Raw genomic sequence first — 25,952 nt, 5'->3', positions numbered from 1 at the left:
TCTATGAATAGGACACATGGAGCAAGAGAACTGACAAAGACTGCATCCTTCCCTGACTGCATGCTGTGTGTCAGCATGTCTTAACATGTGTCTGCCGCACTAGATTTCCCAGTAACCGTGATGTGCTGTAAAAAATTTCTCTCTGTCTCTGTTTAGATGATAGCGTCCCTGAGTCAGCCATGGGGAGAAAAGACTCAGGTAATACTTTAGCCGTGAAAGCAGCAGTAAGTCATGGAAGTACACTGGTCTTTGTGGACACTGAGAATGTGTCCATTCAGTGAAACAACTGGCTCCTAGTCCAGAGGATATAATAGCCATGAAGTTCATTTTCCCCAGAGTGGCCGGCTAAATGGAAACCTGACTAATGCACTCTAATGCACCAGGTTCATTTGGCCAAAAGCAGCATATTGTATGGAAAAGAGAGGTCTCCTAAAACACCATAGTGCTGGACCCCACCTTTGCTTGTAGGAAGCTATGGGTCTTTTTGGATATTCTCTGCTTTTTCATAAGCCATGGGAAAATGAACAGAGCTAGATGCAACCTACAAACTTTCAATGACTAGTTACGAGTTACCACACAATTTACGATGTGACTAAGGATTCCCTTGGAAGGAGACCAACCAACCCGAAGGTTTTACAGATCCAAAAAAGCGTCCAAACACGTGACCTTTTTTCCTGCACAGGTTTCACGGTATATCTCTGACTGTGTTAATAATGTCCCTCTCTTTTCCCCCTTTTACAGGTTAATGGTTCATGTTTGCTGCTAGTATCTTTACGCTTTCTGTGTTGCTAAATGCTGTGTTCTCAGCTGGCAGCTGTGTGTGTGGATGTGTATATGTATGACTGAGAATATCTGTGTGAATGATTGAATGAGTTGTGTCTTTGTTATATTATGTGTGTTATGTATGTAAGTATGTGTGTGTGTGTGTCTGTCTTTTGCTAAACATTTCTACTGGTGATGATAATGTCCTACTCTCTGTGTAGTGTGGTCTTTGGGGGACGGGCAGCCTCCTGAGGACCTTGATAAGCAGATAGAAAACCCTCCCCTCTCTACCTTGCTGATCGAGAAGCCTCAGGGTGGTTCCATCACTGTAGGTTGGTAATCACTTTTCATCACTTCATAATTCCACCTTTTTAATATTTTTATACAATGGGTCATCGTGTGTTTTAATGTCCTATCCGGATATACAGTGGCAGGCAAAACGTTTGGGCTCCCCGGTCAAACTTTTTATTGCTGTGAATAGCCTCATGAATAGATGACGAGCTCCAAAAGGCATAAAGTTAGGCATGATAGCGGTGAGAAGCACTATGCATAAGTTTGGGTGCCCCAAGAGCTTTAAGCTCTCCGATCAGTATCACCAAGGTCCCTGACTTTAATGTGAAATCTTGATATGACTTCATTTCGAGTGATGGTCCATGCCTCAAACTCCTCTCACTCCGCCTTATATAAAGCCGCATTCTCCCTCCATCATCATGTCGAACAACTTCGCACCCCCCACCTCCCAGTCTCCTCCCTTCTTGACCTTTTTTCTCACCTTTCGTGGAGGGGTGGGGGGATTTGGCTTCATGCCTCTACTAAGAAGCCGCTCCGAACACCAGCCCAAAAAGTCATCCAAGATCTAGCCCCCCGTTCCAGTCTACGAAGGCCTGGGACATACTGGCAAATAGCTTTTTAGGACTGTGGCTTGTTTACAGTCATCATTAGGAAAGGTCAGGTGATGCAAATTTGAAAGCTTTGTAAATACTCAGGTGTAAGGACTCCTCAAACCTTCTGCCAACAATAAGCAGTCATCGGCTGTAGCTGCCTAGCACTCAAAAAAAGTGATGCCCACTAAGCAGGAAAAGGAAGAAAGCCTTTTTATTGAGCTGTTTCCATAATGAGTCCGTAATGTAATTCCGAGATGGCAGTAAACAGGAAAAGGAATGGTGGAAGACCAAGGAGACTTTTCTGAGAGAACTGCTTGTAAGATTGCTCGAAAGGTACATCAGTGCAAAAGATCTTCAAGAAGATGTGGTGCACTATTCTACTGTGCACTGACATCTGCAAAAATACGACTTTAATGGAAGTCATATTTGGACTCTTCAGAAGTTAACCACACAATTTAGCATCAGAACATCTAGTGATGTTTAAATTATGTACATTCAAAGTGTTCCTTTTTTTTAGTATAGCTGTATGCAGATATAAAAACAAATTAAGCTGTCATGTGATCTGACTCTTCTGTGATCACAACAGTGTGTTTACTCCTGGCTTTTTATATGATTATACAAAATCTGGACACGACTCAATCACTGAAAATACATGTTGATGCAAAGTGTTCCGAGCCTCAAAGACAGACCTTTTTTGGGGCATTTCTAAAGATTCTGATCAAACTAACTGACATGTTTTTAAAGGTGGAGACATTACCTTCATTGCAAAGGTAGAGGCCAAGGACCTGCTCCGTAAACCAACTATCAAATGGTTTAAGGGCAAATGGATGGATCTGGCCAGCAAGACAGGGAAGCACCTGCAGTTGAAGGAGACTTTTGATCGCTTTACCAAGGTAAACATATCTGCAGTTATCTGTTCTGCCCTCAGTCAAAAAACCTCCCACGTCTACAGACATTATCCATTTCTTGCCACTGCAGATTCACACTTTTGAGATGCACATCATCAAGGCGAAGGAGAACTATGCTGGAAACTACAGATGTGAGGTCACCTATAAGGATAAATTTGACAGCTGCTCTTTTGACCTGGAGGTCAAAGGTGTGTCTTCTCCTGCACATTGATTCGTAATTTCAGCTGAGGCAAATAAGGGAGATTATGGTTTTCCAAATGCTTTTTCTTTTTGTATTCGCGCTGTTGTTTGTTACAGATGTTCCAGAGGTGTCTCAGAGTATTGATATTCGATCTGCCTTCAAAAGAAGGTAACAAAAGACCCTTCAACCAACCTCATTCAGTTTTGCTTTGGTAATAAAATGTTTAGACTCTAAAGAAGACTAAAAAGCAAGCCATGCTAGTTCAAGTCCCCTTTTTCTCAAAGCAGTGTTTGACAGTGTTGCATAACTGCTGTCTCAGTTAAGAAGCTGACAGTGCTCTTTCATTTAATATTGAACTTCTGTGCCTGTAATCCTCCACAAACCAATGTTGGACCATGGTTTGATGAAGTTGAGGATTTCCATGTTCATGATTAACCAAATCCAGAGATATGCATCAACAGATCCCTCAAACCGAACAACCGTTGAACTGTTCGAGGCCAACGCTTGCGTTTGAAAACTCCTTCCCATCATGTGTCGGAAAGCAACGCACACTCTCCTGGCTCATAGCGTTCTCACAAAATGCCTGCAAAGCAACATCGATGCATTGGTGTGAGAACGCTATCATGGGTCTCTTGGGACTACTCTTCATTGGCCATGCACAAACCAGTTCGCTCAAAGCTGCAAACGATGCTGTAGGCTAGGCTGCTGGCTACAGAGCGAAAGGCTTTTGCGTATGCCTCAATCAATCATGCGTTTGCTTGGCGCTAATGCATAGATTGCAGGCAGAGGCCCTGGTTGCGTTGTTTTTATTTCTAGTGTTTGTAACTGTCTTTCTAATCGAATCTCCATTAATCTCTTCTTGTTAACAACAGCAGTGAAGGCCAGGAGGATGCAGGGGAGCTTGACTTTAGTGGGCTTCTCAAACATAGGTGAGAACCACAGTCCGCCCCTCAGGGGACCAAGTTTTTCCTTTTTTCTTTTTTTTCTTGCCTTTTTTTTTAAAGCCCTGACTACGATGTCCTCTTCTTAACTCCTTCTTTTCAAATTTACTAAAAACAGAATAGAAAATGATATTTTTTTCATCATTCCAAATTTCATTGATAAGTTTGTTTTGTGTACATATCTTTTTATATATGTACTCTAATGACTTCATGAATATGTTCAGTACTTGTGTATTCACATTATTGTAAGATACCACTGTGAAAATCCCTTGTTTGATCCATTTTTGCATTTTTTAGGTTTTTTTTCCCCTCCTCAAAAGTTTGATTTCTTGGGGTTGTGCTCTTGTTGTTCTGCTGTTTGGTGAACAGCTCATAGGAAAATCCATTTACAGAATCTAAATTCCACATTTATTTTGGCTTGTTTCTTCTTCTTCCCCACATATTCAGAAACGCCAGGTTAGTACAGAAAATAGGTAATTAAGTTAGACCTTATTCTCGGTAAGTATCATAATCCTGTAGCTTACCAAGCATGGATTGTAGCTATCGAAACTGGACAAGCAAGAGTGTTGGCCTACTGTAGTCCGGTAACACTTCATTTAAAGGCAGCATTCATGAAAGCTCCAGAAACACTCAGAAATCATGGAAATTGCCCTTTGTTTTTTTTAGATTTGAACCTTTGAAGCCCTAAAGGAAACCCTAAGGTTTGGAAACTAAATAGGCTTGTACTCTTATTTGCATTCCAAGAGAAAAACTTACTAAACAACCTTTTATTCTTTATTTTTATATTTCATATAGTTCTTTCATTTAATACAGTTCTTATTCATTTAGAACTTGTTACAAATGTCAAAGGCCAGAAGAATATATATATATATATATAATTATTATTATTATTATTATTAATGTCATTTTTTTTGGCCTTTCTTACAAATATATATTTTTTCAAAATCATATCAGTGTTAAATGATACTGCCCATAACTATGTTAAGTAATAAGATAAATATGACCCATCAGTCGCTGCACCCTGCAACTTTTACAAGACTAGGTGGATCAAGTGAACATGCAGGGGTGGGTTACATGCACTGTGGTGAGCACATGCCTAGCGTTATGGTAGTTTGCCTAGCATTATGGCGTTGCACTAAAGAGCTGCGCTATTAAAAGTGAGCCTGAAAAATCTTATGACTGCTTTAGATAGCAAACAATAACAAAAGGAAACAAAGGGCACAATTTTCCACTAATTTATGAGTCGTTGGCGGATCGACTCTAAATGAAGCTGCGAAATAGTGTTATCACTACATTTTAATGTATTACTATCAATTAAAATACAAATACAAAATAAAGTTGCAAGTGTAATCTCCAGTGTTCTTAATACCTGCCTGAGTACGTGCAGATCTCAAACACACATTAGAGGAAATGAAAATACTCATTTCATGCTGTTTGCCTCAAATCTTCCAGACATTCAGGACAATGTCTGTGAAAGAAAGGCATAATTGACACTGACTGCTGACGACTAACTGAACTTACCCCCTTCTGAAAAAAACATTCTCTATAACAATGTTATAACAAATATTAATAAACCCTCACCTCTTATCCTAAAGAGTAAGTTCCTTCTCAGTTTATTTAAATAGGACCTTTGCAAAGGGATGGGCCTTCTTAATCTGTGAAGTAACATAGATAAGATAGCTGGCCATAAACTGAAGTTCATCTTACCCCTCCATCAGTCTTCATTGGCTTCATTCCTTCATCTCCCTTTAGTGGGCTTTCAGCAATTGACAGTGTATTCTTTACAGCAGATTAATAGCAGTTATTAATCTAATTCAGAAAATTCAAATAATCCTTTTATTTCCACTTACACAATCCCTTTGACATCATACTTTAGAATTGACTCTAAATCCAAACAGAAATTTACAATATAAGACATTTGTAAGCGACCAGTAACAAATCCCTGCTCTTTGTCATTGTGCAAACACCCCATGATAGGTTTACCCTCATAGATCTACCATTTCTCCTTTATAACAATTAATCAATGACATCCAAAGAACCAAAGAACAATAGAATAAAGGAGATTAGAATTTTCTTTTGCCCATCTCTTTGTGTGACATGTGCAGAGGAACCAGAGCCGAGAGGCAGTAAAACCTTCAGCAAACCCAAATCATAGAAAAGTAGACTTCATTAATGAGGTAATGCCCTATTCAAAGCCCTATTTCAATTGGGTCACTTTATCAGAGGGACGTCTGCAATAAATTGCACTAGTGAGTTTCTGGCGGGTTGTATTTTTTAATCAGCCTGCAGGATCTTGCTTTTCTGACAGTCTTCTTTTCATTCTCCTCCTGCTAATGCTGACCCAGAGGATGGATATGAAGTTCCACCACCCATGCCAGTGGTTCAGAGTCTGTCCCCAAGCACTGAGCAGACAAAAGACGGCTAGCAACAGCACTCATGAACCCCTTTTATGGAGTTCAGTGAAAAATCAGGCTTCCGATGCATCAAAGTCAGCATCCCTGTTAGCCAACATCCTGGTTCCTCAACACATGTTGCAAGAGCATGATTGTGGCTGCTACTGACACTATTCTACTCTGTGGCATCAGAGAACCCAAGCAGGAGGAGACACCAGAGGTGGATGTGTGGGAGATCCTGAAAAACGCCCGGCCAGACGAGTATGAGAAGATTGCCTTCACCTACGGCATCACCGACCTCCGCGGCCTGCTGAGGAGGTTGAAGAAGACGAAGAAAGAGGAGAAGAAGAGTGAAGGTGCTGAGCATGCTTCCTTCACTAGCTTCACTTGGGTTTCAGAAAGCGAAATTCCATTTAGTAGTTAGAATTTAGTTCATTTGGAATTTAGTTCAAATGTCTACTTCGCAGCTTCCTCTGTCATATAGCTACTTACTGTTTCCTGTAGCTTTTGCCAAGAAGTTAGAACCTGCATATCAGGTGGACAAAGGTGGGAAGATACGATTAGTCGTGGACATGGCTGACCCCACTGTTGATCTGAAATGGTACAAGAACGGACAGGAGATTCGTCCCACTCCTAAGTAAGTCACCCTCTTTTTTTTACCCTTGTGTACCATCTGGTTTTTTTGCACAAATGAAAGGCATTTTTGGGAATCTCCCATAAAATGTGTTTGATTTGTGGGATGGTTTTGCAGAGGCTGTTTACCTGTATCTTGTGCTGCTGCAGGACCCAGATGTAATGGTTCATGTAAGTTAGTCGGTCTCATGTAAAAACCATAAAAGGTTCTAAGAAAGATGCATTTCTGCTTCTATTGTTTTCCAGACCTCCTTGCAGTGAACCATTACATGCAGCCGATGAACAAAATGATTGCTTAAATATTGAAGTTGTCTCATATCAGCTGAATAAATGTCCCATTTGTTCTGCATTTCTAGGCTTTTGTGTGGGTCCTGGGCTACATCTGAAAATATCATGAGAATAATGGTCCTTTGTTATTAACGACAGGTCCTTCCTTGTGCAGGAAAAGGCACTACCTCCTTTACAGGACTTTAATAGAGTCTGGCTTTTCAACAACAACTATTATTTCATCTTCGTTTTTGTTGCATTTTTGAGACTGATGGGAATGGGATGATTCAGTATTAGTTCTGCATTCTGGGGTTCTTAAGTTCCAGGCCTGGAGGGCTGACGTACCACATAGTTTGGGGATTTTCTCTGCTCCTCACCTAAGACAACTTTAGTAGAGGTGTTTAAACAGAGAACCCAGAAAACTGTGATACCAGCCCTCCAGAACCAAAATTAGACAACCCCGTTGTATTCCAATGACCTGTAGCTATTTAAGTCTTAGAAGGCTGATGGCCCAGTAGGTGATTTCCTTGATTCCTCAAATACACCCTCCAAATCTGGTAATTAACAGATGAGCTCTATCAGTGTTTTAAACATCCACCCCAAATTTACGATGTATATGATTTGTCATGGTACAAATTACCAATAAATTCTATCAGTAAATCACTTAAACTCAACTACATCGCTGTGGAAAGCCATACTACACTAAAGCCATCTAGGTGGTCAGTGTATCTTTCTTGCCCTTTACTTCTGATGTTGTGTTGTTGTCTCAGAATTTCCTGTTATTGAGGTGGACAATCTACTTGTCTATTCATCTGTCTATCTATGCGTCTGTATAACCTCTCTATAACAATGGCTCTTATAGCCTGAGTCATTCCAGGCATGATGTCTTTCTGTCCTTCTGTCCTGTCCAATTGTGCCTGTTGTGCCGTGGTGCTTTCATCTGTGCACCATAACCTCCACCTCTTCCATCCTGCTCTCCGGGTTCCTTTCTGGCTCCTCTTTTGGCCTTAAGTAATAGGAAGTAAGTCTGCATGTCAATAAGTCTCCAACTACTTGTGACATTTAACCTCCTGTAAACTTTGACATCACTGGTTGTGGTTGAGTGTGATTGCTGTGTTAGACTGATAAAGCATGCTAGATTATGTAGTGTTTATAGGTGTTTGTGGTCCTTTTTTGTGATTTATCAAAAATGATTAAAAATTAGATTAAAATAGGTTTCATTAGGCGTAAAGCAACATATACAATTTCAGCTTCATTCCACTAAATCTATCAAATTTTAGACCAGACAGAAACTTCACCATGTTGTTTAATACAGTGCACACTGCTAAAAGTATAAGTTCCTTAAGGAACTTTAGGGGAAACTGTGGAGGAACCTCCTGAAGTGCTTTAGGGAACCTTCAAGGAACCTTTTCCTTCTAAAATATTCCACAGGTTCCCCAAGGAACTTATACTTTTAACAGTGTACAGTTCTCCGGGTAAACACAAGAGGCCAGATTCATAAAACTTTAAATGTGCAGCACTAATATTAAGCCATGTTCAAAAGGATGTGTCAAAATCCAGTCAAAATCAACATGTTAATCAGCTGGTGGATACGAACCACTAATGCTCAGCATTTGATTAGCTGTCAAAAGGGTCATCCCTAAAGAAAGAAAACCAAAAGTCTCAGAGCTGTGGATTATAATAAAAGACTATAATGAGTGTTTGTTAAAATACAGCAACCGCATATGTCTGTTTTTTGTTTTCAGTGGCTGAACCACATTCTAAGGCCTAGTAAAGATCTTTGATATTAAAACCCTGAAAAAAATTCTTCTTAACTTCAGCTACCATGTTTGCCACAAGGCTCAGTACAAACAGCTCAACATGTGCCTTTAAATATAACAGTATTCAGCTGAGTGAGTGTCTGTGCATAATCTGCTGATTTGCATGTGTGACCAAACATGTTTGCAGGGTGGTGTTCTGTTATGAATCTTTAATGGCACACACATATGAGAGAAAAGCGAGATAGCACCCCATTTTCAAGATGATAGAACACAACAGTAACATGCGATTCGGAATGAGAAGGTTTTACCGCATCGACCGTTGTTATCATGATAAATCCTGCAAGATGTTTTATGAATCTGGCCCAAGAAGCACTGAATGGTCTACCAGGCGCATTCTCAGTAACTGAAATAATGAATTCATTGGGCAGGTATATCTTTGAGCACAAGGGTACACAGCGGATCCTGGTCATCAACAACTGTCAAATGAACGATGATGCTGCATATTCAGTGAGTGCAGGAGAGGAGAAGTCTACTACAGAACTATTTGTGAAGGGTAGGTCTATGTATGCATCCATCTGCACTAGTTTTTGGAATAAACCATATGTTTACACACTGTTTTTACCATAATTATGTGTTTTATTTATGAGATTGTAAATAAATGTATTGTATATGCTGAGTGCAGATCCTGGGTGTTCATGATGAAATCTGTATCTTTGTCTGGTCCTCCTGCAGAGTTGCCAGTGAAGATCGTCAAAGAGCTGGAACCTCTGAAGACTACAGTTAATGAAAGAATCGAGTTGGAATGTGAAGTGTCAGAGGAAGGAGCACAAGTGAAATGGTGAGTGTGTGTTTGTGTGAGAAAGAAAGCAAAAGAGAAAGATACATTATAGTCCCACAAATAATAATAATATAAAAAATCTCATGTTAAATAATGTTATCACTTTCATATCTGACCATAATAGGATGAAGAATGGGGTGGAGGTCCCGACTGGAGTGCGTTCAAGATATCGTGTGAAAAGTGAAGGCACCAAGCACTGGCTGATTATAGATGATGCTATTAAAGAGGACACAGGCACATACTCCCTCATGGCCACTGGAGGCACCTCTGAGGCCCGTGTCCAGGTTGACTGTGCGTATCATTATCATATTCAAAGCACTGGTCCAATTTTCCTTCCTTTTGTTTAAAGCATTTAGCAGTACAGCAATGTGCAAAATAACATTTCTTCATGCATTTCATTCCCAGTCAAAAAATATTTTATTGTCCATTTACTATAAAAAAAAATAATAATAATAAAAAATATATATATATATATATATATATATATATATATATATATTAAACCGAAGCCAAACAACCAACCATTCTGTTCCCTTTGACTTTAATTACAACTTCTACAACATCTCACCATCCAAGTCTTCTCAAACACATTCAATGATGTTGAGATTTGGACTCTCGGGTGGTCAGTCCCTTATACTAAGGACAGCAGAAGCTTTGGCAGTTTGATTTGATCCAATGTTCTTTTTTCTCATGAAGAGCTCCATACCTTTTTAGATCCAGAGGAGTCTTCTTCTCACACTTGTGGATTTTTTGTTAGATCTGAAGCAAGAGTGGAGCCTGGAGTGGAGTTTGTTCTCTCTCTCAAAGTTGAAAGCTTTAAATGCTGTATATTTGATGGGGCAGTTTTAGTGGTCTACTAGGCCAGACGATTGTTGGGAAACCCATTTTTATGTATCTTTTATGTATCTAAATTGTTTTTTTCTAAATTTTGAACTCATGTCTTGGAAACTCTACCATAGTAAATCTTATGTCTAATTTCTCCATTAATATCTCCTGAAATAAGGAACTGGCACTTGACTGTTTTGACTGGAAATTAAACACAGGAAATGGTATATCCAAAGTTGCTAAGCTATGCATTATTTACAGTTATATTTGTAGAGTCATAAATGAAATTCTCTTGAATTTGACTTTTCTTTGCTCACTTCATCTTTTTGTTTCTCCATTTTTCTTTGATTTTTGTTTTCTCCATTCTGCATCCCATGTTGTTGACTGGTGAAGTGAAACCTCTGAAGATTCTGCAAGACCTGCAGGATGTAACGATAAAATTGGGCCAGCCGCTGAAGTTGCCCTGTGAGATCTTTCCCGGAAATGTTCCTGGGCGCTGGTACAGGAACGGGCAGCTCATCCAGTCCAGTGATCGCATCACCATTATTCACCGAGCCAAGTACAGTCATCCAGCTTTATTCATTCATTCAAACTCTTCCCTGTCCCTGATTTTGCACTTTTTGGGGCATATTTCACTAATAAATATGAGGCTTATTTTACTGTAGACATATTGTCCTCACTGAATGACCTGATGCTGATGCTTCAAATGTTTTTTTTGAGCAAAACCCGTTTTGGTTCCATTAACCATAAAGCCATGTGTGAAGAACCTCTGAATCGTGAAGATTCTTTAAGCCTTTAAAAGCTTCTTCAAATTCAAACATTACTATTACACCAAAGGTGGTTATTCTGTGGCATCGCTTGAAGAACCATTGTGTAGTTCCACCTATAAACTCACACAGTCTGATCAGACCCACTGATGATCTGTCACAGCTACGCAATTGCCACCACCACTCCAACTCTGGCTTTTCCCCTCTGTCTTATTGACAGGAACCACAGGTTGGAAGTTGAGAGCTGCACTCTCCATGATGCTGGAGACTACACTTTTGTGCCAGAAGGGTACTCGCAGAGCCTCTGCGCCAAAGTCCACATCATAGGTACAGACAAAGTCTTGTTGGGAAGACTAACAACACCATCCTGAGCCTAATGTGTTTCAGTTCATTCCAAGTGACCCTTTAATAGGTTTCATTTCATAGATTAACAGAGACAAAGCAAAAAAAAAAAAAACAAGCACTGCTCCAACCCACATTTAAAAGGCTGTGTTTTTTTCAGATCCCCCTAAAGTGCATTTGGATGCTCTGAATGCTCCTGACAACACTGTCACCATAGTGGCTGGGAACAAGCTGCGCTTGGAGATCCCCATCAGTGGAGAGCCTGCTCCCAGAGTAGTGTGGATGAAGGGAGAGAGGGTGAGTGGAACTGGAAAAGATTAAGACTAGTACTGGTACATTATATCTGTCCTTCTGCACCTTTGTGTACTTCAGAAATCAAAACTCGCTCCAGATGTTGAAGTAAAATAGATCTGTTTTCTATTGTACCTTTGGGTGTGTGTTGGTTTAGGTCATTCTAGACACGGGGAGTCGAGTTCGTGCCGAGACGTTTCCAGACCACACCTGCCTCACCATTGACGTCACTGAGAGAGAAGACTCTGGCAATTACAAGATTGTACTGCAGAATGAAGCAGGAGAAGACACAGCCAGTGTCAAGGTCAAGGTTGTGGGTAAGACTGTCGAAAGATTAATTTGCAATATTAATATGCAGCTGATTTTTGGTTTGTTAATAAGAGTAGTAAATCAAATGAGTGTTGTAGAGTACAGTAGAGTATGCCACAGGGAATGCGGCGTTGTCGTCCACTATGCTACACCAGCCTACATTACCTTTTGCTGTGAGCGTTTGACTTTTGATAGCTTTTGATAGTACTGAAGAACAGCTTAAGAAGGTTAAGAGTCATGAGTTGCCCAGTTTATGCAGTTATTAGTTATTTTATACCTCTGCCTCATTAATTGCTGTTCCTTGATCTCTAGATATCCCTGATGCCCCTGGGTCTCCCTTGGTTCCTACGGTGGGTGGAGACTGGTGTTCAATGACATGGGATCCACCCTATTATGATGGTGGTTCTCCAATTCTAGGTAAGGGCACACCAAAAGCACTTCCATATTCTAAGTATCGTAGCTATCACACAAAAACCTTGTATCTCCAAAATGGAAACAACCTTCTTAACTTTTGATAAAAGTCAATGTAAAAATATTTTATTTCAAGTCAGTTTGGTCAGTTTATCATGCAATTTGGACACATTGTCATGAACAACTGCCAGATTCCAATTAGGTCAAAAAGTGTTTGGTGTGGCGCAAAGAATAACACCACTACCTTCCAGTGAGCTATCACACCATGTGGAAAACTGGGTTCAATTCCCAATCTGTGCTACACCAATAACACTAACACTAGGTTGGTCAATCTTTGTAATATGAGTAACCTTGTAATTCGCTCTGGATGAGAGCGTCAGCTAAATGTCAAAAGCAAAATTGGAGATTTAAGGTTTTTGCTTGACAGTGACATTAAAGTGCATTCAATTGCAGCCCCGAAATACTATCTGCAGTGTAGGACTGTCTGTACTGTCTGTGCTGCTCTGTCTCTTAGGATACTTCATTGAGAGGAAAAAGAAGCAGAGCTCTAGATGGATGAGACTAAACTTCGACCTCTGCAAAGAGACCACATTCGAGCCTAAAAAGATGATTGAAGGAGTGCCGTACGAGGTGCGAATCTTTGCCGTCAATGCCATCGGTGTGTCCAAACCCAGTGAACCCTCCAAGCCATTTGTTCCTCTCGGTGAGTACCTCTCTTACACCCCTGCCCCATGCTGTGTCCTGTTGCCTCTAGATGTTCCCTGGCCAGCACTGTCAACACCATCACTGGATTAGTTATGTCAACTCCTTAGAGTGTTGTTGTGTAAGATAATGGTACATAACCTCAGCATATCACATCAAAAGAGATGGCAACACTATAGATACACCATTACTCAGTCGCCATATCTGAGCTTGCCCTTCGGTCTCCCCTTTTGCAGCTGTTGCTGTGCAGACTCCAGCATCCAAAGTATTCTGACTCTGACCTCCACAGACCAAGCCTGAGATTTAGAAGATATTAAATATGTCTTTATGATGGCTGCCAAATCATCGGAGGATTATAGGTTTAGGAGATGAGCTCCTCTCTTGGTCCCAGTCACTCTTTGCACATGATGAGCAGTGGAAGAATAGAGAAAAACAACATAATGAGATCTACAGAAGATGCCAGAGAGATTAATGGAGGATCCCCTCTCACGTGCATGTGTGAGCATGTGTATGGGCATAAGAATGTTTGCGTGGTCACTATTTTGTTTATTATGATCATTATATAGAGACACAATTGTCGCATTTATGTAAATCATTACATTTTTAATTATCTATTTGGATGGCAGGAGATGCACTAGCATTCAAAAATTTTAATGACATTCATTTTCATGTTCATTTATTTGTACATACAATTATATCTTAATTATATCTTAATAAGAATTCATTAAAATAGTTTTAGCATTTTCTACAGTAGTTCAAAATGTATGATCTATGTATCTATTAATTTTTTCAAGTTGTCTGCCTGTGATTTCTACTTGAATTCATCCATAATAAATTCTGGATATTAATTTTATTATAACTAATTAAATTATTGATGATATTGCACTTTTGTGCTCCCCATAACAGTTTTAGGTCAGCCCTGATTGCTTGTATACAAATGGCCCCTTTAGTTATTATTATTTTAATCATTATTATTAATTATTAACTGTGTATTTTTATTATATTGACTTGTATTGTCTTGTATTTTTGTGCATTGTCCCTTTTTCAGTATGGAAGAAGCTAATATAACAAGCTACACTGAAAATAACGCTTTTTTCATGCTGCGACACTAACGGTGACTCTCTCTGTCTCCTCTTTAAGCTGTCACCAGTGAACCCACACTGCTGGTAGTGGATGACGTCACAGACACAACTGTGACGATGAAGTGGCGTCCCCCAGACACCATTGGTGCTGCTGGGTTGGATGGGTACCAAGTGGAGTACTGCATTGAAGGAAGTGAGACAGCTCTCTGGATCTCTGCAGTTTTTATCACATACTCATAGCCTTCCCAGACTGCATATCTGTTTCATGTGTTTGCTAACAAAATGAGATATTTCAAGGTTCCTACACACATTTCATTTTGAGGAAAAGTGTCTTAACTGTGCTTTTAAGAAAAGAAAAGTTTCCTAACTGTGATGCTGATGATGAAGTATCTAAAAACTGAACTGTTGTATGCACAGCGGATGACTGGGTAGTTGCCAACAAGGAACTGATCGAGAAAACCAAGTTCACCATAACAGACCTGCCTCGGGAAGCCAAGATCCTAGTGCGAGTGAAGGCTATAAATGCCGCCGGAGCCAGCCCACCCCGCACCACACAGCACTCCATTTTGGTCAAAGAGGTCATTGGTAAGCCCCTGTAATCAGTGTTTCTAAATATGGTCATTTTTGGCAATAAGGACAAGTAAGATCATTTGTGCAATACCACAACATTTCATAACACAAATTCTTTGAGCTTCATTTTCAGTAGAGCTCTGTAATGACTACCTATAGGTGTATTGCTGCTAACATGAGGCTTATATCTCACAGAGCCTCCTAAGATCCGTATACCTCGCCATTTGAAGCAGACGTACACCCGCATGGTCGGAGAAGTCGTCAACCTTGTTGTGCCCTTCATGGTAAGGCAACAGTCGTTAAACCTTAAAGAAAAATCACAGATTTTTTTTTTATCCAAATTACTTTGACACTTATCGATGTCTGACTGGTTCACAGGGCAAACCTAGGCCAAAGGTCAGTTGGCTGAAAGACGACCAGGCTGTCGAACCCACACAGGTCAGTATTCGCAACTCAGACTGTGACAGCATCATCTTCATTCGCAAAGCTGAGCGTAAGCACTCTGGGAAATATCACATGAGCGTTCAAGTGGAGAATCACGTGGATACAGCTATTCTGGACATCCAGATAGTCGGTGAGTTACCCAGTTTTTGAGGTTGGCAGAGATTCGATCTGACTTTAACATTCCTAATACTAATGTTCTCAACAACTGATCGAGGTAATGGTATATCAGCTATTGTTGAGTGCGCTTACATGAGTACACTTCATAGTCCGATAACAGTAAGGGAATCAGATTTCATGAATAATCTGATGTGTTCACATGCAGTTGAGTACTTACATAATGGAAAAATCTATGTCTGCATGCAGCAGGCAGAAATCAGAGTTCTGCTTTGCAACCAGACAATAGTCTCACAGAATAAGATGTGATGTAAACCAGTACCACAGTCTATTTGCCTATTTTCATAGCCTATTCGGCCTATTTGCCTATGTATCAGAATCATGTAGCAGACTGAGAAATCAGAGAATACACCAGATCCAAGACTATGCGTGTACTGAGATGTCTGATTACTGATTGCTAAAATCCTACTCTCTTTGCTGAATTTCTTAATAGGACTCATAGAGCTTTCTCCTACCCAAAAAATCAGAGTATGCTGTTTACATGACACTCAAGTAATCAGAAAACTGCAGAAATCAGACTATAATGGGATAATGAAGCGCATGTAAACACACTAATTGTTGGATATGAGTGTATAATGTCTACAGCTGTATGTTAACCTAGTTAATGCTGACCAAGTGTCATTCTCTGACAATCTCTCGATCAGACCTTCCTGGTCCTCCCCAGTGTGTTAGAATTGAAGAGGTCTGGGGGGAGAATGTAGCTCTCGACTGGACGCCCCCCAAGGATAACGGCAATGCCCCCATAACAGGATACACCATCCAGAAGGCAGACAAAAAGACAATGGTACAAATAAGCTTCTTTTTTTGGGCGGACTATAGATATATGTATTATGTTATATATGCCATTTAATGTGTGTGTGTGTGTGTGTGTGTGTGCTTGCTCGGAACAGGAGTGGTACACCTGTGTGGAGCACTACCACCGCACTTGCATCACTATTACTGAGCTGGTGGTAGGCAACGAGTACTTCTTCAGGATCTACTCTGAGAACATGGTGGGTTTGAGCGAGAGCGCCACCACCACCAAAGACAGCGCAGTCATTGTGAAGGAGGGTAAGTCCTGACTCTGACTCGTTTGGGCCTGTTTGGGCAGCTCACTGGTGCCATGCTTTGAGGTCGCTGCAAGTTAACTGATGGTTTAAACTTGGTTTAAACGACTTTGCGAAGAATTATCAGCTTAAATCCTGAACTTAACAGATGTCCAGTTTAAACCTAAGTTTATTGAGGAAGGTGTCCAGTTGGTCCCTCCCCCCCAGCTTGAATTAACAAGTCTTAGTCAACTAACCAGTGACTAGTGGTACTTATTGGAAACTAAACAAGTACTGTACATCTGTAACTCAGGTCCTGGGCTTTTCAATATACCCAGATAAGCTCCTAAATTAGGTTTAGGAGTTAATATAGATGTTGGTGTATATATGTTGGTGTTTAATATAGATATAGATGGTGCATATTTCAAAGAATAATGCTACATATTGTCCTTTTGAGGGAGATAATAAATGAAACCGGTGTTGTCTCTTCCTCATCACATAAGGGAATTTCCCCCATGATACAGCGTTTGGCCCGTATCATGCACAGACCCGCTCTCCCTTTCCCCCCTATTCCTCCTCCTCCTCCTCTTCCTTCTCTTCCTCCTCTGCCTCTTCTGCCTCTTCTGCCTTTTCTGCCTCTTCTGCCTTTTCTGGCTCCTCTTCCTCTTCTGCCTCCTTTCGATCTCGTTCAGGCATGAACCTGAAGAACCCAGAGTACATTGACTACGATTTCACTGAGCCGCCCAAGTTCACCCAGCCTCTTATCAACACCTTCGCCGTCGCTGGCTACAACGCCTCCCTTAACTGCAGTGTACGCGCCAACCCGCGGGTAAGAAAAAGCTCCCCCTATCCACCTTTTTAAGACTCCTTTTATACAATCACTCAGTAGTTTGGATGGAGGTGATGTGTTGGGTCAGTGCCTTCTGATGTGGCTTCTTGCTCTGCCCAAATTTGACTAAAACCAGACGTTCAGGGTGGTCAAGAGCATTTGTTTTCGCTGTCCAAAAAAACTCTCTTAAAAATAAAGGCTTCTTAAAGGTCCATTAAGTATTAAATGTTCTGTACTAACTCATAAAATGATCAAATATTAAAGAACCATGCAAGTTTAAGCACTAGCAGTTTTTGACTGCAGTTTTTTAGCCTGCATTTTTGTCCTTGAATGGTCAGATACGGTGCGGAAATCTGTTCGTGTTGTACCTGTATATCCTGCCCATTGCCCACTCCCCAGTCCTACTGCCACACCCCGGGTTGCCAGGTACGGAACACAACAGCAAGGAATCCCAGGGTGCTGCAGCCATGGAAGCGAGCAAGCGACCTGGATCCGCAAAATCAGCATTAGGTGCTACTCAACCTAAAAAGCTTTGGAATCCATCTAAAAAGCTCAGTGACCAGAGACAGGGTAAAACAAGAGTAAATATCGGCAATACATTGGATAGATGAAGGCAGCTTAGAGCCCAGAAGGACATCAAGACAGTTGCCGAAGTGCAACATAATGTGCAGACAGTAAAAACATATCAAACAGATACATTTGCTGGTCAGCTTACAGAGTATGACTCGCCGCTTGCCATTCTAAAACTCGTCTTGCGCTCCTTTCTGCAGGTTCAGTGTCCTCAACCTGGCAACCCGCTTGAGCTGCGGGTCTTGGGAGGCGGGGGCGGGGCAGACAACTCTCCCAAGTGTTTTGAAATTGGACTGCAGGAGCCATTTTAAATCATTGCTGTCAATTAGTACTTAATGGGCCTTTAAGCGTTTCCATAGAAGAACCATTTTTGGGAGTTGAGTTAGGAGTGTGAATTGGTAAAGAACCTTTAATCCTTTAAATGGTTCTCCATACTCACATCTCTATTTCTAAAGTGGTTCTTTATGGAAACAAAAATGGTTCTTCCATGGCATCATAGAACATTTATTATGCGTATATGTACATTTCTTCATTCAAACACCCCTCTCTCCCAATAGATCATTATAGTTTTTTGGGCAATGGCAATATGAAAGAATACTGACACTCAGAAGGCAAACAAAACATATACTGTATATTTCCAGCTCCCCTAGACATTTACCTTTCAGCAATGTTCACTTTTTTACTAAGGCAATATGATATTTCTTGTTATTGTGACAAATGACATGATAGTATGTCTCATTTCATCAGTTCTTTTAGAACAGTGACCAATTCCATGCTTCATTAGAAATTAAGCATAAGTAGTCTTGTTGTTAAATGCATTTAAAGGGCCCTATCCTACATTTTTTTTGTATTTTATATTTTTCATTGAGGTCCACTTACATCGTTTGTGTGGCTTTATGTTCCAAAATTGGCCATCCACCACTGTTACACAACCAGTATTTTAAACTCTGTTTATTCCTTACAATTCAACAGACTTTTTGATCCTGTTACTGTGCCTTTAAGACTGATATAAGATAAATGAGCTTTGTTCTGACTGGCCGTCCTGTATTGTGCCTCATTCAAAAAGCACTTTGAAACACTCCTGAGAGCTGTAGTATAATTGGGCGGGACTAAACTACAGTGCCAAGACTTTTCTTTTGTTGTCCATTGTGCATTCCAACGTCACACCCCTACCACCCACCCATATCTAACATATGCCTTTCAGCTAATCCATCATGTCTGAGGGCAGCTTGGTCGCCCTATTTAAAAATATTTATGAAAATCTTAAAAATCTTTAACCTTTTTCTATGAATATTGTTCTACTAGCCAAAAGTAATCTGGATGAAGAATAAGATTATCATCTTAGACGACCCGCGCTACCGCATGTTCAGCAACCAGGGTGTGTGTACCCTGGAAATCCGGAAGCCCAGCCCATTTGATGGAGGTGTGTACACTTGCAAGGCCATCAACGACCTTGGTGAGGCACAGGTGGACTGCAAACTGGAGGTGAAAGGTAAGTCCATGGCATAGTCCAGTTACACTATGCACTGTAACACTGGGCAACACAGATTAAGGAGTTCTATATTAAGTTATTGTTAAATTTTTTAATTTATATTATACAAAAGTATACACTGTCTCACAGGAGTGAGTGAAATCCACCACTATCAACATCGCCATGGTCCGCATTCATTCTCCATTTGACGTTAACACATCAATAGTATTAGTATCATTATCAGCATCATGTACCTTAGAGCTTGTGTCAGACTGCAGGCCTCACAGGCCACAGACTCCAGCGTTCTGCCTCATTTACACCTGAAGCAACTCATCAGCCATCAGCTACAAAGATCGTTAGACGAGCCACCACACTGCTGAGATTAGCATTCTGTCTCACTGAACTGTGCCTGATTCAATGCATTAGCTCATTAGCAAGGAGTTCAAGGGTTGAATTAAGAGAGCTAAGGCCACATCAGTGCTGGGCAACCTCCAGCACTGATCAGTTTCTCTAAGCACCACAACCCGCCACTCAGCATTTTGCCATTCAATTACAAATGACCATAAAAAATCAACTGTAGGTCAAATGTGACTTGGCATTTACACAGAGAAAGCCAGTCATTCTAAAGCCTGTAAGACAGACACATGCTAATCAGCATAATCAGTTAATCAGCTGATACCAAACATGATCAATCAACAATGCTACCTAACGCTGGACAATGCTGATCTCTGCAAAGCTATGGCCCACCAAGAACCAATAAATAGCACTGCCTTAAAGTCAACACATGCTGTTTTAACTTCCAGACACAGGAGTTCGCTTTTTGCTGTGACATGTATCTGACTTCCCGATTTAGTTGTTCTTTTGCAAAAGGTCCAGGTGTCACCTATCCTTTGATATGATTTGAGAACGGAGTGTGTTACATTCTGCTGCATCTACAAAAAGGAGAGCATGACCCACTCAGGATTCGCCACCTCGACTGGACAACAATTTCCACGATATGAAAGAGGATAAAGGAAAAATTGTGCAAGTGGGACTGTTGCCCTAATGTAAAGTGTGTTTACCTTCATCGTATACATTCTATTACTCTTATGTACTGCCCTACATTTCCTCATCACCAGCAGATGGAGATGTTCCCTGCAGTCTGTGCTTTAATCCTCCATGTTAAATCTGTAATGACTAAGTCAGTGGGCTGGACACACACATATAACTCCCTCATGTAAACACTGGGTTTAACCCCTCTTCTCTTCTCTCCCCCAGTCACCACTCAGGAATAGTGAATGTGTTATTCTCATCCAAGGTAAGCTTTCATATGGTTTCGAGCATATGAAGCTTATTTATGTCATTCATTCTGCACCTCTCGATAATCCTCCTTTCACTCTATTGCTGATTAATTATGCCATGACTTCGAAGTCTAACTTTTTCCTCCATTAGTGACCTTAGAACGATAGTCTAGAGAGTTCTAGACTCTCAGAATCTTCTCTTTGGATGGGTAGTTGAGTCAAGGACTTAGTTCAGAACCTTATGTTAAGCGTGAGCTCAGTGTTCGTCCCTGCATGCTGATGAAGCTGCAAGCTCTGACAGCTGTAGGCTGATGTGTGCGTCTGAGGAACCACATCCTCTGTCTCTAATCACCTGGAAGCCAGGGTGTGTCTCGGCTACTGTCTCAGAAGACAATCTCCTGCTTGTGTGATCCCTGTTTCCATAGTAACTGTGCCTGTTGCTTCAATAACCCACAAAGAGGGTGAGTAACCTCGTCCTGACTAGACTCAGCAGAGAGTCAAGACTTTCCGTCCGTTTGCACCTGCAGTCCAGTGGCTTTAGTTTAGCATAGAGTAGCTGAATGTTATTAGAGATTACACGACAAGCACAGAGGAGACACTGAGGGCCCTGTTTTCGAGTTAGTTCAAAGGTAGTCTATTAGTATATGCTGCTATATTCCGAATTTGGTTGGACACAAATACGTTTATATTCCCTTTTGGGCCCCAAATGCTATTTTAGTGGCTTGAAATGAACGTGCTTGCATCAGCTTGGGTGAAGTGGCATATCAGGGGGTATGGCATTTATCATAGTTCGTCAGTGCAGTATGAGAAATCCAAAAAGGCACTCATCCAGTGCCATTTTTGGTGGAACATAAATCAGCTTTAGCTTCATCATGTTCTCAAAAGTCTCAAAAGCACTCTCTCACAAATACACTCTGTGTCTGTCGCACAGAGCATAGACAGAGCATAGACATAGACATCAATAACGTATAAGTTATGATAAATGGGCTTTGGTAAAGCTTTGTGCAATACAGCTATGTTGACAGAGTGCCAGTGTCAGAATGCTCAGTTTGCTCATTGTATATAGGTAGACAAAATCAGACTACCGTTACTAGACGAAATACAAAATACGCACTCACATTTACATCCATGCCAGGTGATGGAGGCTGTGCTAGCTTCTCACCAATACAGGAAGGATGTGGAGAAAACCTCACAACTAGGGTTATTAGAGCGTTGAGCACATTATAATAAACCTAGAGTACAATCCCTGGCAAAGCCAGAGCTGCACATGGCCTGGAGTTTAGTAGAGCACTCTAATAGTCGACGTTGGCCTGGCACAGGCGTCTGTGAGCTGGTTCGGCAGAACTGGGGACCCGACACTTTCCTCTGGCTGCCTGCCGATGTTCAAAAAGAGACGTGAAGTGTCTGAAGCATTGCTAGTTCTAAGGGAAGGGGGAATTGCCACCAGATGTATTATACTGGAGTTATTCAGCATTAACCCTCTGTTCTAGAGCTCTCGGGCATGAACGCTCAATATCGTCGCTATCCATAAAGTAATGCAGTTAATTAAGCAGAGCGAATTTGACTGACTGTTGTTGCATCATGCCTAACCCCTGCTTTTAATAATATTTCCAATCTAAAGGCCTTTACACACCAAGTGCAACATTCACACTTGTATGATAAGCTGCACACTAAACACAGTTCACTTTTCCCAGTGATGTGACTCACTCAACTAATCATGACTGTCTGGCATAGACATGGTCAGTAACCAAAAGGATAGATCGGTTGTGTGCCGGACATTGGACGTTTTTAACTGTTTACAAAGAAAATGATTGGATTCACCTCATTGAGCATATGGTGCTCCTTCTTATTTGCTTTACTTGATTTTGCCTGATCTGGTTGCCCTGGCCTCGCTTAATACTAGCCTGCCACTGCGACCTGCCTAATGACTATGTTAAAAATGTACATGCACTCTGTGTCCACTGTTATTATTACCACCATTAACCATCATTACTCTCATTACTCTTACCTATCTACTATGATTATATTAGTTATACTATATTATGATTATGTTGCACACTTTGAGCAGTAGAACTTACAGTCTTATGTGGTAGTACAGTGACTTTTTATTAATAATTTATAAACAATTATGGCCAGAGGAGGATGGGTCGTAGTCCACGTTGGTTCCTCCCAAGATTTTTTCCTCCAGCCACTGTCGCCTTTGGCTTGCTCACAGGGGGTCTTAGGGGTTTGTGTCTTGTTGATCTCTTGTCTTTTTACTGATTACTGACTCTGTAAAGTTTTTTGATAATCTTTTGATAATATCAGGATAATGGACATGTGGAGCTGCATGGCTGCCTGATCAGGTACAATTAAAGACGTAGACAGGAAAGAAATGTTATTCGGCTATTCAGAGGCAGCACCTCCTCTTTATGGTTTTTCAAATGGAAAGTAGCCTAATACTTTTCAGTCTCAATGTTTGCCTGTTTTGTATGATATCTTTTTGTATTTAACCCCCTGTAACACAGCAAGGCTTTTCACACGCTAAAGTGTATTACTCATTTAACATTTACATTTAAGGCATTTAGCAGATGCTCTTATCCAGAGTGACTTACAAAAATACTTTTTTCCCCAAGAATAACCTCAGCTAGTTTGAATAGGCTAAAAATTCAAGTGTAGACACTACTAAACACAAGTCAATAGGGTGACCATGGTACTCTACTATTCGCCCAAGTACTTTCGGAAGAGGTGGGTTAAGAAAAAGCCTGGACGCTTGTCTTCCGTGGATTTTGAAGGATGGCGGGTCGAGCCGAGCCGTACTTGAAGCTAGAAGGGCTCTTGGTGCGGATCGGCTTTTGACCATTGCCATCAAGTACGGAGGGGCTGGTCTGTTCTTGGCTTTGTAGGCCAGCATCAAGGTTTTGAATCTGATGCGGGAAGCAGTTACAGGAAGCCAGTGAAGAGAACGCAGAAGTGGAGTGACATGACTGAATTTAGTCAGTAACTACAGGGACTTCTGTACAAACTGGTGGGGCTATTCTTTAGTAATAGAAGTGAGTATAAAACTCTTTTATAGGCTGTTTAAGGGGTAAAAGACATTGTGCCCATTTGTTTGTTTTATTTATGGCATGGATACCAAGGAATTTCTCAAAATGTTGTGTCTGCTGTATGCTGTGTAGCTGCTAAAAACATTTGTGCCTGAATATTTGGCATGTTTGTGTCATTTGTGTGTGTTTGGTGTGTAACAGCCTCAACTCGGCCTGTTTACAGTTGTCCCTCAACACCAAAAATGTCTCTGCCACACCCAAATATGCAAGCGCCGCAAATGTATATCTTATTTATGTGCTAGTGTAATGAGCACGAACGCCAGTCTCCGAATGATAAAACATTCCGCTGTCTTCTAGACTAAACACACGCCAAATAATTTGTTACCTGATAAGAGTGCAGACATGAGATGCGATACGGTAGCTATGATTATACTCACAGCTTCAGCATTTGTGCAGCGCCTGCCCAGTACTGACGACTTCTTGTCCTGATGTTGCTCCTGCTCCCTTTCTCTGTCTTTATGTCTCCCTGTCCTTCCCTAGCTATTCTTTATAAAGCTGCAGCCTTGATATGTGGGAGACCCATTTTGGGCGCTGCACACCCGGCCTTCTGCATACTGCAGTCTGTCAGTCTATATCTCTCTCCTCTTTTCCTTCTCTCTGTCCTGCTCTTTAATCTGTGTGTCTTTTTCCCCCTCAGGAGGTTTTACGTTCTTTGAGCTGATGAAGCGTGGCGTTCCCTTACATCTAATTGATAAGTACATGAGTGAGACAAAGCCCTCGGAGTCTGAGAAGAAGGGATCTGACTGATGGCTGATTCACCCAGAGCTTTCCCAGTACTTCCCCAGAGTCCCCATCAACAACGTGTGCGTCCAGTCTTTGGCATGGCATGCAGTGTTCGGACCTATGGACCTATAGTTCCCATAGTCAAGCCTGTTCATAGTCCAGTTGTTTACGTCTACCCTGCTTTCATGAGAGACCGCTTTTCCCGAAGCCCCACTGAAGCTCAGATGCATGTCTACATTTGAACCGGACAGTTCATTTTAGTGTGCGTAAACTGTTGTAGCATGAAAGTGGTGAGGCAGGCAAGCTTTCAGTTTCTTCCGGGTTCAGGAAGAAGGCCTAGTAGCTTCCACTAAACAGGATTTAGAGGTTTAAATTATGTTTTTTTTGTTCTGTTTTACTCTGTTTTTCCCAGATCTCTTGCCCTTCCCCTAGTATACTGCAGTATATGTGATGAAGTAATTCTCTATGCGTTGTAGTAACAGCGTAACTCTCTGGCCATCAGTGTGTTAAGAGGTTTCAAGTGCTTAGCCTGTTTCCATCTAAACAGGGCAGAAGATGAAAATATTCATCTAATGTGTTGAACCAGATACATTGTTTCATTGAGCATGGTTGAGCTGAATAAATGTCACTGTATGAAAACGATGCTTTGTGGTTTGATTTATTTGGCTTGTGCTATGAATAAATAATGGGTTAAAAAATAAAATAAAATTGTATGGCAGTTACAGAGGCAAAATTAACACCTAGAAGAAGACAACTGTAAGCGATCATGTTGGACAAAGATTTATCATGTTGATTGATTTTGTAATTAGCCAGTAATTGAAGTAAAGTTTACTGGCTAATATCTTATTAATTATTTTACTTTTTTATCATTTTAATTATTTTATTTTACTTAATTAATTTTACTATTATTTATACAGTGATACATTAGCTAGATTTTAATTGATTTTTTGTTTACGCTGATTGGCTGATTAGTACTACTATACTATAAACTATTTTTAATAAAACGTACTAGTCACTGTGATTTTTCAAATGTAGTCTGCTAGCTAGTGTTATTATTAAAATGTACAATTTTATTTACTATTAAAAAGTACTAGGCACTGTGCTTATTAAAATGTAGTCTGCTAGAAGGTGTTAGTAATAAAATGTACTGTTTTATTTTTTTTTATTAAAATGTAGTCTACTAGCTAGTGTTATTATTAAAATGTAAAACAAAATTACTAAAAAAAAGAACTAGACATTGTGCTTATTAAAATGTAGTCTGCTAGCTAGTGTTATTAATGTGTAGCTACTAATGTTTTTACTAAATTGTACTAGGCATTGTCTTTACTAAAATGTAGTCTGCTAGCTAGCTAGGTTTCTTATTAAGTAGACTACTCAGGGTTGTGTATACTGGCTAGTGTTCTAGTACACAGTGCTGCACTCCTGTAATTGGAGCACAGCCCTGGCTGCGTCCACTTCCGGGCCGCAGCTTCCTGCTCTTGTGG

At 40.7% G+C, this 25,952-nt stretch overlaps 1 protein-coding gene across 1 annotated transcript in view; it reads left to right on the top strand.

Moving 5' to 3' along the window:
* The window catches only part of mybpc1 (myosin binding protein C1), a 43,586-nt gene extending 18,479 nt beyond the window's left edge, over positions 1–25,107 (top strand). The window contains exons 8-34 of the mRNA XM_072672497.1: positions 157–198; positions 984–1,094; positions 2,391–2,539; positions 2,625–2,742; positions 2,852–2,903; positions 3,608–3,664; positions 6,262–6,425; positions 6,574–6,706; positions 7,982–7,990; positions 9,158–9,282; positions 9,462–9,567; positions 9,692–9,858; positions 10,786–10,951; positions 11,380–11,486; positions 11,662–11,798; positions 11,950–12,109; positions 12,414–12,518; positions 13,027–13,215; positions 14,355–14,489; positions 14,714–14,881; positions 15,062–15,150; positions 15,245–15,440; positions 16,129–16,268; positions 16,375–16,534; positions 17,202–17,338; positions 19,214–19,400; positions 24,383–25,107. Of these exons, the coding sequence (XP_072528598.1) occupies positions 157–198; positions 984–1,094; positions 2,391–2,539; positions 2,625–2,742; positions 2,852–2,903; positions 3,608–3,664; positions 6,262–6,425; positions 6,574–6,706; positions 7,982–7,990; positions 9,158–9,282; positions 9,462–9,567; positions 9,692–9,858; positions 10,786–10,951; positions 11,380–11,486; positions 11,662–11,798; positions 11,950–12,109; positions 12,414–12,518; positions 13,027–13,215; positions 14,355–14,489; positions 14,714–14,881; positions 15,062–15,150; positions 15,245–15,440; positions 16,129–16,268; positions 16,375–16,534; positions 17,202–17,338; positions 19,214–19,400; positions 24,383–24,492 (3,419 nt within the window). The 3' untranslated portion in view covers positions 24,493–25,107. The remainder of the gene's footprint in view (positions 1–156; positions 199–983; positions 1,095–2,390; positions 2,540–2,624; positions 2,743–2,851; positions 2,904–3,607; positions 3,665–6,261; positions 6,426–6,573; positions 6,707–7,981; positions 7,991–9,157; positions 9,283–9,461; positions 9,568–9,691; positions 9,859–10,785; positions 10,952–11,379; positions 11,487–11,661; positions 11,799–11,949; positions 12,110–12,413; positions 12,519–13,026; positions 13,216–14,354; positions 14,490–14,713; positions 14,882–15,061; positions 15,151–15,244; positions 15,441–16,128; positions 16,269–16,374; positions 16,535–17,201; positions 17,339–19,213; positions 19,401–24,382) is intronic.
* The last annotated feature ends 845 nt before the right edge of the window (positions 25,108–25,952 follow it).

Source organism: Salminus brasiliensis, chromosome 2, assembly GCF_030463535.1.
Source record: "Salminus brasiliensis chromosome 2, fSalBra1.hap2, whole genome shotgun sequence".
NCBI classification, from domain to species: domain Eukaryota; kingdom Metazoa; phylum Chordata; class Actinopteri; order Characiformes; family Bryconidae; genus Salminus; species Salminus brasiliensis.
This window is presented reverse-complemented; position numbering and strand designations above follow the sequence as displayed.